Source organism: Aspergillus luchuensis, chromosome 6 (assembly GCF_016861625.1).
Source record: "Aspergillus luchuensis IFO 4308 DNA, chromosome 6, nearly complete sequence".
Classification (NCBI taxonomy): Eukaryota; Fungi; Ascomycota; class Eurotiomycetes; order Eurotiales; family Aspergillaceae; genus Aspergillus; species Aspergillus luchuensis.
Genome location: NC_054854.1, coordinates 2722865 through 2739408, shown reverse-complemented (window position 1 = coordinate 2739408; position 16544 = coordinate 2722865). Strand labels below are relative to the sequence as shown.

Here is a 16544-nt window from a genome sequence, read left to right as displayed (position 1 = left end):
AATGACCTTGATATCAACTCTTTTTGGGGATCAGCCACTCGAGAATAAATTATGATGACATATAGTACCAGCGGAGACTGGAAGCTGTGCCATACTAAGGACGCTTCGGACTCTGTCCGAAGTAATGGTTGAATCAGATTCAATATGCACAGGGTGGGAGCTCCGACATCTCGGCCCTCCCACCTCCGGAGCCTCCACCCGATCCAAAGATGATCGCCAACGGATGCTCACAAATGAAGTTCGCAATTTGAAATCTAATTTGCAAACAATTACCTATTGTGCAATATCTTCTGAGTATAAAGATCCTGAAGATGGAACTCGTATCTATTTTTTCAACAATCTCATCAATTTACACAACTCTCACTTGACTACCATCATGGCTCCAACCATCCTCATTGTCGGCGCAACGGGCAACACCGGCCGAGCCGTGACCGAGACTCTTCCAACCCTTCTGAAAGCCAACGAGTCTTTCAAGAACCATCGGGTACTCGGCCTGACAAGATCCCTCACTAGCCCTACGGCCCAACAGCTTGCAAAAATCCCCGGCGTCGAAATCATCGAAAAAAACTGGACCGATATTACCTCCGACTGGCTCCTAGAACATGAAGTCGTCAGGGCCTTCATCGCGTCTCACAACGCACCAAACCAGTTTGCCGAAGAGTCTGCCTTCCACGTAGCCGCCCTTGGAGCTGGTGTCGAATACGTTGTGCGAATTTCCACCACCGCACCCAATGTTCGTCCGGATTGCGGTGCTTACTATCCGCGCACGCACTGGGCTATTGAGGCGATGCTTGGTTCGGCGGAATTCAGCGCCCTGAAGTGGACTTCTCTTCAGCCAAACGTGTTTACAAGCTTCTATATGGCCGTACTCGCTGAGTACATCAAAAAGTTTAAGCGGAATGGCGAACTAGGCCCTTTGAAGTTGATGGCATCCAAAGATGCCCCTGTTGCGCCTATCGATCCGGATGAAGTCGGTGTGTTTGCTGCGCATCTCTTGGCCTTGGATGATCCGAGTCCACACAGCGGGGCGAAATATGTCTTGAATGGGCCGGAAGATATTACTGGCGAACAGCTTGTCGGCTTAGTGGAGCAGCGTATTGGCACAAAGGTGAAGGAAGTGACATATCAAGATCTCAGCCTTTTGGATGCAATGCTGGACAGTCAATATGAAGGATCGGGTCAATCCATGACTGTTGTCAAGTCAATAAAGAATGCCCTGTGGATCATGTGGGAAGGGAAGTGCAATGCTTCGGCTACCAGCAAGGAGGTTCTGGACATTGCTCCTCCGAGACGGACCCCTACCGATGTGTTGGAGGATTTGCTAAAGACGTAAGGTCCAAGGGTGACTTATCAACCCCTGAGGCGCTACCATCATAGATGTCATAGATATATTGATTTTATTCAGAACAAATAGCATCGTATTTTGCCGTGGACGTCATAAAGACAAACCGGAGTACCATAGATGGACATCTTCCTCCATGCATCCTGACCACGTCACCACACACTTCGCTCGAACGTAATACAAAAAACTCAACAACACCCATTTCCTACTCAACTACAATCATGTCGTTCAGAATACTATCCAAAAAGTCCCTCTGCTCCTTTACCCACTTCCTTGTCTCCTCCACATTAAACGGCCGTCCAGTAACTTCCCTCTCCCTCTCCCTCTTGCGCTGTGCCCGCACCCTTTCCTCAAGGACCTCCATGCGGTACTCGAAATACTGGGGATACATCTCCTCCAGATTGCTGATTCCCCGAGTACCAGTGAGCAAAATTTCATCGCGCACATCTGCGTCCTTAGGCCGGAACGGCGTCACCATTGTGATTCTCTCCCGGCCGCCAAGTGCCTTCAAAGCCTGGTGCTCAAGATACCGACCCTGCATGACAACCGCGTAGCCCTGTGCGGGACCACGGACTTTCTTGATGGTGCCGTTGGGGAGCCTGATAGCTGTTTCGCCGCCCACCATGCCGGTGCAGTCGGAAAGCATGACTACACAGACGAAGGGGAAGGAGTCGTAGTGCCAGGCGAATGCCGGGGTATCGTCATCTCCGGGGGGCTTGGTAGAGGAGTTGCTGGCTTGGGACGAAGGTGGCTCGTCGTCCTTGATGGCAATGTTGATGTTTGCGATTTCGAAGTCGAAGGCTGGGATTAGGTCGATGCCGGCGATAGCGGAGATTTTGGACAGGAGTTCAGGAGACTTCCATACGTCGTACGTGAAGGGGGCTCGCCTATTTATGATCATTAGTCTAGTTCGATAGGGCTAGAATGTCCAGCAAGGTGTATGCTTACTTGTGTCCCATGCCCCTAACCATGCTGGCGCAGAAATCGCTTGCATACTGACAATCCTTCAGCACAGGCTCACTGAAGATCTCAGCGCGCATTTGTCTGATTGCTTCGGCCGTGAACAGACGAAAAGGCTCTGAGATAGCGTTGGGAGAGATGCCCGCTTTTTCGAGGCCGAAGTCGGCCATCTTGTGGATCTTCTCCGGGGGTTCATAGACCAAGTGCTCGCTTGGGTCGAAGGTGCGCTTCTGGGGGATCTTAGCCCCTTCGATAAGGGACTGAGGGAGCTTCTTGGCGGGGCGTGTGGCCTTCTTGGTCTTGGGCCCGGAAACAGGGGGTGGGGTGTAGGTTGAGACGAGGGCTGCTGGGGCCATTGTGTAGGTTATGGATAGATATGATCCTAAGATGTGTAGAGAGAGTTAGACGATGAATGGCAGTGTTGATTCAAGTGCGATTGATTGTGTTGAGTTATAGAAATCGTCTCTAACTGCGATGTCGCCTCGATACTTATAGTTCCAAATGAAGCCTTGAAATGCCAAGTCCGGGGTATGCTGAGCGGAGTGCTTAGGACCCGAGCCGTCACGGGAAGCATAACATGCATCTGCTCTAGCGCCAGATAGGAGATAGCATTTCCAGATAACCAATGAACGTACACTTCCTGAACACTATTACCGGTATGTCATTAATGGTGTCGGGAGACAATGATGATTGTATGCTGAAAGACCTGCTCGTCTTGCATCCCGATAATGCCGGCTGATCAATCGGAATAGCAAACCGGATTCCAGCTGATTATCCCTTCCAAGTTCGGCTCGGATCTAGACTCATGAGCCGGGCTGGTTTGGCCAATGGATTTCTATACGGGATAGATTTTCCAAATGGAGCAAAGGACCATAAGAAGCCACAGACCGTGACGACAGGATAGAGGCAAGTCTTGCAGCTGCCTTGCCTATCAGCTTCGAAGTCCTCCCTACGTCTTCTGTTCTCATGATCCATGCCAGTGGGATCGCGCGCCATGGACTGATAGGGACGCACGAAGCTGATGCGCGAGGGAAATAGCGGGAGTGCTGCAGTTGCCGCTAGTCAATTTCCATAGCTAAACAGTGGTAGGCGGAGTGACATCCAAGATCAAGATCACGGAAAGATAGGGCCAGCGGTACAGGCGTAATCGGTAGCGAACCGAGATAGCGCGTTGTTCGCCCGACGCGAGGGCCATCGACGAGTGTAGACCATCGTAGCATTTCCAATTGCACACAGTGCAAGCATTATCCCATGAGTCTACTAGTCCACTATGTTGATCCGTAGATATCCTCGGGAGCTGAGATCTAGCGCATTCTGTAGATTTTACCCGCTCCAGCATAGGCACATCCCCTCCATCTTGATCAGACACAACAAGTGTCAGCTTCCAAATATTTACATTCTCTAAATATAATTAAGGTGGCCTATTACTAGTAAATTGCAAGCATTGATCCCTTGTCACCATGATATTTATTCGTTACCAGTCAAAAAAACCCTGTAAAAAAGGCACCTGGAGCCTCACAATAACGATCCTCATCGGAAATCCCAGGACCGAACATATATACTGTACATAAACAGTAGCTGTACCTAAAAAGCTTATCCCTATCATTTTATCTCTGGATCATTAGCCCTAGGCGTAAATAGAAAATATCTAGTGGGCCTTAGTGCGAATAGCGAAGTTTGAATACTAATCTCCCCTGGAAGGGGCCAGTTATCTGCAATGACTGACAAACATTAGACTAAGAATATCTACAGTGGCCAATGAGCTTCAAGATCATTATTGAATTAGGTTCAATCTGGTAGCTACCTGGCCAAGTTGGCACCAAACAGGAAGATGTGCAGTGAACGGACAGAACTATACTTCGCTTATCTTTTCATGTATAGTCTGTTGAATCTTGTAAGCCTTCTTTTAGTCTGACAGCTTCTATACCAGTATAGTAGATTGACAACCAGCATTATTCCTTCTTTTAATGCTACTGCATCCAGGTTGTCTCACATTATTCATACGACTTCCAACAATGGGAGCTTGATTCAAGAAGAAAGGAATCGACGGTTCTCCCAACCGCATTGTTACATAACACCCCGCTAAGCTTCAAACACAGATCAACCCCCATTACACCTTGTGACCAGACACATCTGCCTCCCCGCTTCCCCTGACACGCCCGTAAACATGCATCGGAAGTGTGGATGTAGATTATACGAGAGACCCCAGCTCTGACTTCAATCAACCAATAACGATGGAAACATCCCGGGTAGTGCTTGTCTCGGCTCGGGTTCGTCGGTAGTATCTAGAAACCGATGTCGAGTCTCGGGTTTGGAACCCGACGCGGGTGCTAGCGACACCTGCAGCTCTGACCCCCAATATACACCAACGGAATAATTGGAATTGATATATACAGACCAGCAATGTGATAATTTTGCTGTAGAAAGACCTAAGTTGTCATAGTTATCTGTGGACGGAGGGTCAAAGAATGATTCGTACAAATCTTATCACTGTCGCTGGCAGTGATGGTGGGGAGGCGACAATTGTTGGTTATCTCGGTTGCTGCGGGCCCGTCGGATGGGGAACCCGATCGGTGGAGTCGCGAACGCGAGGGATTCTATAGCTGGAATACTCCAGTCGGATTGTGCGGGTTGATTGTCGCTGCTATTCAGGTATTTGCAACTACAACTGTCGGACTGAGTAGGACACTAATGAGTAGCACACTAATGTCCGAAAGTCTTCTACCATCAGTATTAAAATCAAGCAGAGACATACACTGGCACTAGAGGTAGCACTGTGTGGGTAGTTTTTCCGAAATCGTTTCGGCCACAAGAGATATAGATGAACCTATGGGGATTTATATTTTACAGATAGACGCAAATTCGGTTCAAGGATAATGGCAAAGACTTTCCGGCAGTTTCTTATCGTGACAATCTACATGGACCCATCCCAGGATGGCGCACCTGCATCCAAAACGCTACACCCCTCCGTCTGCCCAATCTGATTTACCAACGAGAAAAACTCGTACGAGGAAATCCCAATACTATCTAAAAAGCCGAGGCTCGAAGATTGAGCCAGAACAGACGGGGACCCTGGTACCGAGGTCAAAGGCACTGGACAAGCTGGCAGATCTCCCGAGTCTTGAGGACGGTCGACGCGTCCCGCCATCATAAATTCGGAGCACAGCTCGGAGGGCGGTGGCACCGCCGCGAAAGATGTGGGCAGGGTAAGTGTCTCAAGTCCCCGCCGTTCGATGCGCTCTGCGACTTCCTGGAAGAGCTTTTCAAGCTGTACAAGTTCGGACTTTCGCGCTGCTGCGAGCTTGTTTCCACGCTGGATCATTTGGTCGAGGATCGAGTGAACATCGTTCATGCAGTTTTCATTCTCACCTTCGGTGACGTTGGGAAAGACAGCTTTGGCCATGGCGATGTGCATTGCTGCTCCGTAGGTGAACTCCATGTCGAAGGGGAGGAAGACGTCTAGGTCTAGTGCGTTAGATCAATTGGACTTCATGGTCTGCGTGAACTGCTTTAGAGGAACCTGAACTCACCTAGTAGATTGTCTTCGTCCTTCAGTATCTGCAGCGTTTTGATTGCCGACTTAATGCCTGCCGAGATCAGACCATCGGTCGTGGCCACAATGCTCTGCCAGTCTTCCGGTCCGTGACCTAGTCGGTCTAATCGCTCTTTAAGCACCGATAGCAACAGTGGGCGCGTAGCTACTATTACGCACTGTAATTCGGATCTTGTCAGTGCAATGTACTCTTGGTGGTTACGTAGGGAAATATACCTGGTGATATAGCAGCGTAACGTGCCTTGTTCCCTTCGACATGGCGTCCACTGAGTTCTGGAATTTCACTTCCATGATATTCTCGATGTCTTGGGCTTGACTGGCAAGGACTTGTAAAATCGATCGTGTGGTCTCGAGGAACGTCCCCAGCTGAGTTTGACTACATTTGTATATAGCTTTCAGATGTCAGCCGGCTCAGTCCTATTCGGCTTTTCTTCTGGGGAAGGCATATCGTACTTGACAGAATATATGATAGAAGATGCGACAGCCTCACCAGAAGGCCAAGCGTAGCATTGCTCTGCGCTGTTGTCCCGGGTGGGTCAAGCAGGGTGGTGATATCGCTATCCTGGAGTGTCATGGACGCACCAACTGACGACGATATGTGGCGGTCCAAAACGTATAGTGTCCACCAAAGATCCCTCGACCGGGCGACAGTTTCTGCTCCGAGCTCGTCTTCAGGCAGTTGAGTATGCATACCGTCCATCTGTGCAATGCGGATGGCGTGTCCCACCTGAGGGGAAGCTATAAGCATGAGAATTGGGGAGAACAGTACTATATGATCGGGTGATCGGGTAGACTCACATAAGAGTATGCTGAAGACCGGTGATCAATACAATAAAGATACAACCCTGTCAATGCGAGCACTTCAATAGCCACAAACCCGCCGCGGGATAACGTTGTCGGATCGGGCATGAGACTCATAGCCCTCACGAAGTACTTAGCCCCGGGTGGCTCTTTATTGTCGCTACTTGAATGACAGCCCACTGGCAACAAGAATGCATTCCCAAATGCAAGAACTAGTAGAAACTGAACGAACCATAGCCGATTCTTGCTTGCTTCCTTTGCTGCGTCTCCATGGTAGAACTCCTTGGTGTGGTGTAAAAAGTTGACTTCATCGAGTAGACGGAAGTTATGTCCCAGATGAAATTTGACGGTATTGAACAGGTAGAGTGCGTAGTCCATTGAAGGAAGGTTGCTGACATCAGGGTGCTCATTCACCGGAAGGGGGTTCCAGTGGATTGGGTAGAGGTCACCGTCGAATAGATCTGGTCCGCTGCAGTGCGATACAATCTGGAGCTTCTCTGCAATCATGAGTTTCAACCGTGCTGTGAACGACCAAGTTGACGTAGGGGCAAGCCAAGCTAGTATATTTCACTGTGTTAGCTAGGTCCAAGAAGGGATCAGTATTGGCGGCGACAGACGTACTCCAGTTTCGCTTGGTGCTATCGTTCTTCTTTATCACTCGCGATGGGAGCGTGAATGGGCTAGTCCATATCGTCCTTGCTGTGAACAGCTGCGTCGGATTATCTGCAGACGGAGACGCTTTGGATTTTGCAAGGGTTAGCCAAGTAGGATTGAAAGTGCATTAGCTCATGAGACCTCGTTTGGCATCGTACCATCAATATCTGCATCCGATCCGAATGCCGATGCTGAGGTCCGCTTAATCGACTGTCGGTCCGGCTGGACCTCCGTATCCTGCCCTTGGCATTTGCGAGCTCTATTTTGCAGTTCTCGGAGATATCTGTCCATCCTCATGGCCCGATTGTCAGTTTTATATGTCGCATGTTCTAACATAGGATCACCTACGAACCTCTCAGTAACAATGACTTTATTCACACCTTCTACAAAAAGACACTCGACACGCCTGCGCTGACAGTTGGCGCATGGCTCTTCACCGGTGCATTTAATTTTGCTGGTACGACACGCGATACATCTGTATTTTTGTGATCTCAGGTTTAGCGATAAGGACGAACAGTATCTGGTTCCAGGTAATTCCGGCGAACCTGCAGGGAGAAAGAGGGCGAGCCTTACGCGTTTGACGTCCGCTTTAGCTTCCGTGAGGTCTTCCGGACTTCTGCCATCTTCTGAAGAGCTTCAAGCGCGACTGAAGGAATGGATCATACGATTTGGACATCTGGAAAGTGCTGACATCGAGGGATGAGCCTCCATGATTATGGGCTATTGTCAGCTGGCGCCAACTCGAGAACTCGCTTGCGGAGCTGCGCTTAACCCCGCACTTGTCAAAATCGCGGGGAAAGCGTTGCTTATTTCGGTTAAGACACCCCCGGTTAAATTGAGTTCAGAATCGTGGAGAGAACCAAGTTGGGTTCTAGTTCATTAGGTGCCAGACCAGATACGAGGGCTCTGACAGAATATGGAAAGCCCCCGGCTTATCTTATCTATCGATCGCATTGAATGTGCGACCGTGTATTCTACATCTATCGTAGCCGTAGGGTTAGGGAGGATTCCACCCTGTGCATAGATAACCACGATAGGACCCCACTAGTTGTCGCTTGGGAGGTGCCTGAGACCTCAGACAATTTACGAGAAGCTTAGTGCACATACCAGACTATGTCTCACCTCTCACCGCTGCGTCGTGGAGGTATGTACAGTGACGCGTGACAAGCTGGCACGCTGGACCCTCGGGTCGGGTCGGGTCAACACACCCGAGATGATTGTGGGTTCCGAGACAAGAGACAGTAGTATCGTCTCCCATTGAACCAACACCATAGTGCCTTAAAAGAAGCTCAAGTACCTAAACATTCCATTGTAGTTGCCAGACAATACATATGGTTTGTCAGATCCACCTTGGCCTCTCCTGAAAGCCCCCTCAGGATATTCACTCCTTCCCGTTTACCTCTCTATCATCGCCACCATGTTCGACCTCATCGTCGTAGGTGCCGGTTTCTCCGGCCTGCAGGCTGCTATTACAGCACAACAAGCTGGCCTTTCAGTCGTCGTCCTGGAAGCACGCGACCGCATTGGCGGGAAGATCTGGAGTGTCCCGCTTGCCTCTGGTCGAGGGTACGCTGACTTGGGTGGTGCTTGGATCAATGTCAACCTGCAAAAGCGGGTAGGCGCATACATAAAGAAATTTGGTCTGAAGACTGTAGAACAGCGACTAGAAGGAAGGGCGATCATGCAGGAAGCTGCGAACGAGAGGTTCGAGTTTCCGTTTGGGGTCACTCCATCTGATGTTAGTGTGCCTTTAGAAAACCCCGCCGGAGTGGCATACTGCAAAGTGACAACAATTAGCTAATATATTCTCTGTCGCTATCGCCTATAGTGGACTACAGAAGAAAAGGAGAATCTGGCAAAGATTCGCGATCACATTCAAGCCGAGTCGCTGAAACCTGGCCCTCCTCGGGCTGATGATGACAACGTCACCCTCGAGCAATACATTCGTAATCTCGGAGCAGGGCCGAAGACAATCAAAATGGTAAACCTTTGGGCGCGGGTTATGCATGGGCTGGAATCGTCCGAGTACTCCGCTGCTTGGTTCATCGATTACTGCCGCTGCAACCACGGTCTTTTGGCTATCCGTGCGGATGACTCGAGCGGCGGGCAGCATCTGCGGTTCAGAGATGGTGAATAAACCCAACTTGTCCCTTGCAATCCAGTTTGAACAGGACAACGAAGTACTCACATATTAACGCTATCCAGGCTCTCAATCCCTTGCAAACGCCCTCGCATCCCTCGTCGGCCCCTCCAACATCCATCTCTCGTCCCCGATCGCCACAATCGAGGATCTATCCACCCACACGATTATAACAACAACATCTGGCAAGTCCTTCGCAGCGCGCAAATGTATCCTCTCCATCCCCAGCACCATGTACAAAGAGCTCAATATCCAGCCTCCTCTCCCGCCCCGAGTGCAGGAAGTCACCAACGCCACCGTGCTGGGCGATTACAACAAAGCCATTGTATGCTACGATCGGCCCTGGTGGCGCGATAGCGGATTCAATGGCTATTTCGCCTCGTACAGCGGGCCGGTAATACTGGCTAGGGACACCTCCGTTGATGAAGTCCGTCATTACTCTCTGACCTGCTTTGTGAATGGCAACGAGGGGAGGAAGTGGGGCAAGCTCATCCCTCATGAGCGAAGAGCGGTGGTCATTAAGCAGTTGACTAAGGTGTTCAACGCTGGTGACAACAACGATCACGAGGTGTACAAACCCATTGAAGTATTTGACCAGGTTTGGCAGCATGAGAGGTATAGTCGTGGGGCGCTGGCGCCGATCACCGCACTGGGCCATATGACGCGGTTCGCGGATGTCTATGGCAAGCCTGTGGGTAATTTGCATTTTGTTGGAACTGAGTATAGCAATGAGTGGAGGGGGTATATGGAGGGTGCGCTGTGTTCGGGTGAGGTTGGGGCAGCGGAGGTTATCAAGGCCTTGAGTGGAAGGGGAAGGGCAACTCTGTGATTTCTTTCTACATTGGGCAGGGCGATGTGATCAATTACCGTTTCGTGTCTCTCGGTAACCTTGTAAATATGTCAGAGAAGGTATCTTGAGTACCACAATCCTGAAGAGGATGCACAGGTCTGCTCAACTGACTATGTGAAGCGCAACATAACAAATGTCTGTTGAGGTGGATTTAAAGGGTTTATTACCTAGCCGTATCCATTGGCGTCCAGCTGTCATCATAGTGTGACTTCTACTTAATAGCGGTATACTGCCAATATCTTTAATGCTATTTCGTACTATGCAACCTTTCGAAGCACTTGCGACCAAGCTTCAGGTGGATGTCATAAATAGCTCCCTAGTCTACCATAAAATTCACGGTGTGGAGCTATATGGGTCGGTCATCAAGGCGGCAAATTCCATAGAAAATCTAGATCCGTGTCGATAGGATCGGGCAAGATGCCCAGGTCGCCAAGGAATGACCCAAAAGGAGCCATGGAAGTGTCGAAGGGAAGGGAGAGCCATTGGTCATCGCTGAAAAGGTCTCGACCTTCTTCAGGACTCGATGTTTGTATATGAAAGCCGATATTCTCGTCTCTTATCGGTAAGGGGGCCTCTGGATTCACATCTTCCATATAATCCTGCCTGTTGGTGCTCCTGATCTGCTCCTCTCCAGGATCACTGCAAACATATGATGCATCAAGGAGGGATTTCCGGAGACGGGCCACCACGATTTCCAGGAGCTTGGCATAGCGGCCACCTAAGTGAAGCTCGTCCTCGGCTAATACCTCCTGTAACCTTTCGATTGTGCACTCTAGTGTTTCCAGAGCCGAACAAAGTCGCACCCGGGGTGTCCCTAAAGCCAAACCCTTTAGAAGAAAAACTGAACTACTGGCCATGCGAAAAAAGATACGAACAGGCATATAGCGCAATAGCCCACTATGGCTCAGAGTGGATATCTTGGCGAGGATCTGTGTACACCCGTCAATCACGGCATCGGTATATCCGCACGGAGAACTGATGTCTCGCGGAGAGTTGAGGGCGAGGCTCTCCTGCATGCCAATGGAGTTTAGTATGGTATGGACATGCTGGTAATCAATGAAAAGGGTGTTGCTGAAGCTTGTTTGTTTTACTAGAGTAACATTAGTACAGGGCGCGCTAGCTGGAATGACTGATGACGATCGCACCAACATACCGGTGACTGACTCATAGATGGATCTCCATTCGGAGAGCTCTTGACTTTTCGCATCGATCAGAGACCTGATCGAAGCACCAGGTCTATCCTCTTTCAAAATGGCGGTATAGGTAGACGTTATAGATCTGAAGATCTGCATGAGCCTTACCCACAACCGCATCGGCGCCCACCATTCGTCATCCGCACTCAAGAGAACACCCGGCGAGTTGAGCTCCAGAGAAATGAGCGAGTCGCATCCAATACGTGCGGATACCATGTCTGAATAGACCAACAGCAGAGAGGGAAGTCGTTTTCGCCTCAGTTCCAGGGTCTCGTGATATACTCTGCTGTCTGATCGAGTCTGCGTCTGGACTGGCGCCAACGTAGCTTCATCTCTGAATACCCCCAACTCATGGGCAAGGGCGACGGCTGCACTGAGGATCATCCAGGACATACGCTCGAGACGCTTGGTCGGCTCAATGACTTCTTGTTGCCACTGAAGCGAGACAGAAGGCTCATGCTCGCTTTCCAGCTGCGGGTCGCGCACGTCCGGGTCTGTCATGATCAAATCCGAGTCCCAACCATCGCTCTCTGGGGGGAAGTGTAACGACTTGGGGTACCATTCACAGAGCAGCAACAATGCCTCTATCGTACCTAGGGTTCGTGTTTTGGCCTTGGAGAATTTTTCCTGCCCAAGCATGACTCGGAGCAAGAGGTGCTGGCAGTGTTGACTGAGACGATGGTGAATAAACGAGGATCGTACTCGCCCAGCGCGACCGGGAAGAATGTAATAACGGGAGGCAAGAAGGAGGATGGTGCAGCAAAGGAAGGGTTCTTGTGTAACAAGCCAGAAATGATTCGTGGGAGTGGCATAGAAATCGGTCAAGATTGGCGAAAGCGGGCTGAGGTGAGTGAAAAACCTGCCCATTGTTAGTTCGTAAGAATACAGAACCTTGTTGAGAGGGCGACATAGTTACCATTCCATGAGAGAAATGGCCTCTTGGGCTGTAAACCACCCCATCCGAACAAAACGGCATGCATTCCACACACGAAGAGCGTCTAGATAACTATACTCCGCATTGCTGTCACTGTGGAGTCTCGACGACAGGGGTGTGGCGACTTCGGTGGGATGTTTTGACGGGGCTGCTGCTTTGAATAGCAATCTCATGGCATCCTGTTCGTTGGAAACCACTGTTTCCATCATTGACTGAGAGAAATCCTTTCCACTCGTCATTCGCCGTTGCTCTGGGTCGATGCCTCGCTCTAAGCTGTCCGCCCTTCGGGCCTCAGTTACACTATTCGGGTTAGTGACTGCTTACAGAGAATATCTTTGAAGATGGACCCACGACGGACTTCGTGAACCGTCCACATCATGGATCTCTCTCATCCTTAGTGCTGGATCAGTTTCAGCATCCGGGGTGACTAGCGGTGAATACGTATTTAGTTTATTCCCTTTAGGGGTGCTTCGCGACCATGGTCGCTTGCTACTAGACATGCACCGGATGCCCTTCTTTTCGCACCTTTCGCAGGTGATTGCATTGTCACTGCGCTTGCATTTAGTTTTGTGTCTTGCACAAGGGATGCAGGCCTGATATGCTCTCTGATACTGGTACCGGCTTACTGCTCGACTGCGGGATGGCCTGCTGGGTTTGCGTTCCATGATGCCGGGGTAAGTAAGAGAGGATGTTGAAGAGAAGGGAAGCCGCAGTTCGGCAATTGCCAAATACCCGACACTTTTATATCGCGCTAAACCTAAGTTCGGGTGTACTTGCCCCACGACACTCGAAATCATTAGTGCATACTAGTTACAGTGACTGAGGTTAACTAAGTGATATAGCGAAAATTAGGATCATCATCTCCAGCTTCCGTCACATCAATAGCATGTTCCTCACTCACGCGACCATGCACCCGGTTCCGTCGAGCATTTTCGAGCCTGAGTTTGCAGTGTAGCACGGCGCCAAGAACCACCACTAAGCCCGTCAAGCCTGCTCCCGCAGCACACCCACGCGTATAGTTGGGTGCATCAGTGGCCGGAAATAAAGAGCTGCTGACGAAGCTCGAGCACTGCCCGAATATCGCTAACACTGCCATCCCGGCTCCTCGTTTACTGTCGCCACCCTGGTTATTCAGTAACCAGGTAATGTTAATCGCGAGAGACGGGAACACTCCACATGTTGCTAACCAGATACCTGCATACCGTACCCCATCTGCGCTAGCATCGTGTACACAGGCCAGCATCAAGTAGCCAACCAAGCCTATTGTCGAGAATCCTACCACTACCAAGCCTCGGTTACCCAACCGGTCCGACAGGAAGGCGGCTGCCAGGCAGCAGATGAAAGATCCCAGATAGGGAGGGGCTGTGAGGCCCTGAGCGTGGACGGAGACGTAGCCCATATCTTCAATGAGAGTGGGCAGGAAATTGGACAGACCCGCAAAGGAATAATTGCAACAGAAATGGATGATCATGTGCACATAGTTCTTATAGTCCAGGAGACCACTCCAGATTTGCTTCCAATGCACGCGGTCTTTCGCCGTGCGGTCTTGCGTTGTCAAGCGCCCAACTGCATCTGCTTGTTGCTGCTCATCCAAGAACCGGGCCGACCCGGGGCTATCCGGGAGAAAGAAAAACACAACGACGGAGATTATGACGGTAGGTGCCCCTTCTACATTCAAGGGTTATTTTTTGGAAATTCCTGTGGATGGTCCAGAGAGATGGACGAGACTCACCAATCAGAAAGAGATACTGCCATGGCTCAAGTCCATTCCGGATCTGAGTAATGCCATATGCCAGTGCAGAGGCAAAGCAGTTCGCGATCGGAGACATTCCTAGAAGTACCGACACGCGGAGCCCTAGCTCATGCCGTTGGTAGAACAAGGAGAGGAAATAAGGTGCCCCAGCGCCGAAGCTGGCTTCGAACACACCCAACAAGCACCGACACACAATAAGCTCACCAAGGTTGTGAACTGCTCCGCTACACATGGCAGCAGCACCCCAGCTGTATTCAAGCGATAGTTTAATTTATATAATACGACGATGATACGGTTGCAGGGACTACTCACCAGATGCACAAAACTGCCACATAATAGTGCGCGGGAAATAGTCTCCACAGTAGGTTTGTCCACTCAAAGACAGTATAGCACAGATAGAAGCTGTTCAGGACCCAGGACCAGTCTGAATCATCCAGATTTAGACTCTCTTGGAGCCCGGCAATCTTTGCGTTGCCGATGTTGCCTTTAAAATGGCATGAGCAATGATGAGACGGAACGGAGACATGGTGCACTTACCGCGGTCCAAGTATGACAAAATATACAAGACGCAAAGGAGCGGCAATAGATGTCGGTCAAACTTTCTGGAACTTAGCTTCACTCATTCTATACCACACAGAAGGAATAGCCGACCTTCCGAACGATTGACCTTTGTCGTTCTGGACTGACTTGAACTCGTTGAAGCGTATGGTCCATGCAATCTGGATCCACTCCCTCAATGTGCTCACTACCTGGATCATCGATAGGTTTAAAGTCTTGACTCATACTGTGTGAAGTTTTGCCTTAAAAGATAGGGATGGTTGTACTTCCTCAACTGCAAAGTCCATGTTGCGCTCAATGGCCCCTTTTATAGGACCACGGTGCTATACTCCCATGCAGAAGGAGAGCCTGCATGGCCTTCCCCGCAATCTGGGGCCTACCAGGTCAATGGATCGCATTTCCCCACGGGGTTCATGCATCAAAACATGAAATTGAAACTCTTCTTCCCTACTGCCGACATAGCGGAGCGGGGTGGCGGATATTGCCAAATACCCGAAGCTCGAAATATCCGTGGGGAATTGAGGGCTTCATAAAACGTCAAGTGAACGTGCACATTTGTCTCAAGCCCAATATTCTTGCAACTGAAGTATTTTGACCTACTCTATAAACGCTAAACCCAATTCTGATCATGTCTACCAGCGAAGTGCCTTACCCTTTCCAGTTCGACTCCCTGCGGACCCACAAACCAGGTATTGGACCCCAGAATGGCACCACGCAGGATGTGACTGTCAAACTGCCAAACGTGCGCGGCAAAATCCCATCGCTTCAGGCATCTCGTCTCCGTACGATGATGCTCGAGGCACATGGAGACCCAAACAAGATCCTTGCGCACGCATGCTCCTACGACGGTCTTTCCTCTCGCCTGGTCGAGGAGGCCGGGTTTCCCATGGTCTTCCTTGCCGGGTACGCGGTTGCCAGCTCCTACGGCCTCCCCGATACGGGGTACATTGCTATGGCTGAGATGTGCGACAAAATTCGTGATGCCGTCCGGCAGGTGTCGGTTCCTGTTATGGCGGATGGTGACACGGGGTATGGCAGTCCATTGAACGTCAAGCGGACAGTGGAGAGCTTTGCTGCTGCTGGTGCGGCTGGAGTTATGATTGAAGATCAGCAATGGCCTAAGAGTATATCTCATATTCTCTTTCCGTTCTTGTGTGACATACTAACCACTTTTAGGATGCGGCCACACGAAAGGGAAAAGCGTCGTGTCGCGCGAGGAAGCCTTCGCTCGTATCAAAGCCGCCTGTGACGCCCGCAATGAAGGCCTCGATATATTCATCCTGGCACGGACGGATGCTCTTATCCACGGGTGGGACGAAGCCATGTCCCGAGCACACGAGTTTCGCCGTCTCGGCGTCGATGCGGTTTTTGTTGAAGCTTTGCCGGACCGCGAGGCCATGACACGCTGCGTGCAAGAAGTGGGCATTCCGACCTTCGCAAATATTATCGAAGGCGGTAAGACCGAAAACTTGTCGGCCAAGGACCTTGCGGAATTGGGGTTCTGCGCTGTGGCGTATCCGTGGACGTTGGTCGCCGCACATTTGCGGGGACTCCGTGAAGCCCTTGATGGGTTGAAGCGGAGCATGACGGTTGGAGCGCCGCCTATGATACTGACATATGACCAAGTTTGTGAAGGTGTTGGGTTTAATAAGTACTGGGTGAGTGCTATGGTTCATGCTACTTGCTTTCGGTAACTGCTGCTAAATGCTATTTTTCACAGGAATTGGAGGAGAGATATAAGTACGAGTGAGGATGGGAGACGGGATTTGGTAGTGATATGATCATATTCAGGTCAAGGATGCATAA

General features: G+C 50.4%; 7 protein-coding genes across 7 annotated transcripts; 3 read left to right on the top strand and 4 right to left on the bottom strand.

Annotated features, from left to right (window-relative positions):
- Positions 1-376: 376 nt before the first annotated feature.
- Positions 377-1333, top strand: AKAW2_60915A (NmrA-like family protein; the record flags this gene model as incomplete). The annotated part of the gene is made up of 1 exon (XM_041693093.1): positions 377-1333. The coding sequence occupies one exon, from the start codon at positions 377-379 to the stop codon at positions 1331-1333; it is 957 nt and encodes a 318-aa protein (XP_041546413.1).
- Positions 1334-1547: 214 nt separating this feature from the next.
- On the bottom strand, positions 1548-2658 carry AKAW2_60914S (uncharacterized protein; the record flags this gene model as incomplete). The annotated part of the gene is made up of 2 exons (XM_041693092.1): positions 1548-2229; positions 2291-2658. The coding sequence occupies 2 exons, from the start codon at positions 2656-2658 to the stop codon at positions 1548-1550; spliced, it is 1050 nt and encodes a 349-aa protein (XP_041546412.1).
- A 2558-nt stretch (positions 2659-5216) lies between these two features.
- On the bottom strand, positions 5217-7163 carry AKAW2_60913S (fungal specific transcription factor domain-containing protein; the record flags this gene model as incomplete). The annotated part of the gene is made up of 5 exons (XM_041693091.1): positions 5217-5761; positions 5833-6013; positions 6072-6247; positions 6309-6582; positions 6654-7163. 5 exons carry the CDS (start codon positions 7161-7163, stop codon positions 5217-5219), a joined length of 1686 nt encoding a protein of 561 aa, XP_041546411.1.
- Positions 7164-8727: 1564 nt separating this feature from the next.
- On the top strand, positions 8728-10279 carry AKAW2_60912A (flavin monoamine oxidase family protein; the record flags this gene model as incomplete). The annotated part of the gene is made up of 3 exons (XM_041693090.1): positions 8728-9048; positions 9139-9439; positions 9516-10279. 3 exons carry the CDS (start codon positions 8728-8730, stop codon positions 10277-10279), a joined length of 1386 nt encoding a protein of 461 aa, XP_041546410.1.
- Positions 10280-10662: 383 nt separating this feature from the next.
- AKAW2_60911S (uncharacterized protein) lies at positions 10663-13092 on the bottom strand (the record flags this gene model as incomplete). Its single annotated transcript, XM_041693088.1, has 4 exons — positions 10663-11390; positions 11454-12352; positions 12410-12727; positions 12779-13092. 4 exons carry the CDS (start codon positions 13090-13092, stop codon positions 10663-10665), a joined length of 2259 nt encoding a protein of 752 aa, XP_041546409.1.
- A 164-nt stretch (positions 13093-13256) lies between these two features.
- AKAW2_60910S (uncharacterized protein) lies at positions 13257-14963 on the bottom strand (the record flags this gene model as incomplete). The annotated part of the gene is made up of 5 exons (XM_041693087.1): positions 13257-14095; positions 14160-14428; positions 14493-14664; positions 14718-14778; positions 14832-14963. 5 exons carry the CDS (start codon positions 14961-14963, stop codon positions 13257-13259), a joined length of 1473 nt encoding a protein of 490 aa, XP_041546408.1.
- Positions 14964-15366: 403 nt separating this feature from the next.
- On the top strand, positions 15367-16488 carry AKAW2_60909A (isocitrate lyase/PEP mutase family protein; the record flags this gene model as incomplete). The annotated part of the gene is made up of 3 exons (XM_041693086.1): positions 15367-15862; positions 15915-16396; positions 16459-16488. The coding sequence occupies 3 exons, from the start codon at positions 15367-15369 to the stop codon at positions 16486-16488; spliced, it is 1008 nt and encodes a 335-aa protein (XP_041546407.1).
- Positions 16489-16544: the final 56 nt, after the last annotated feature.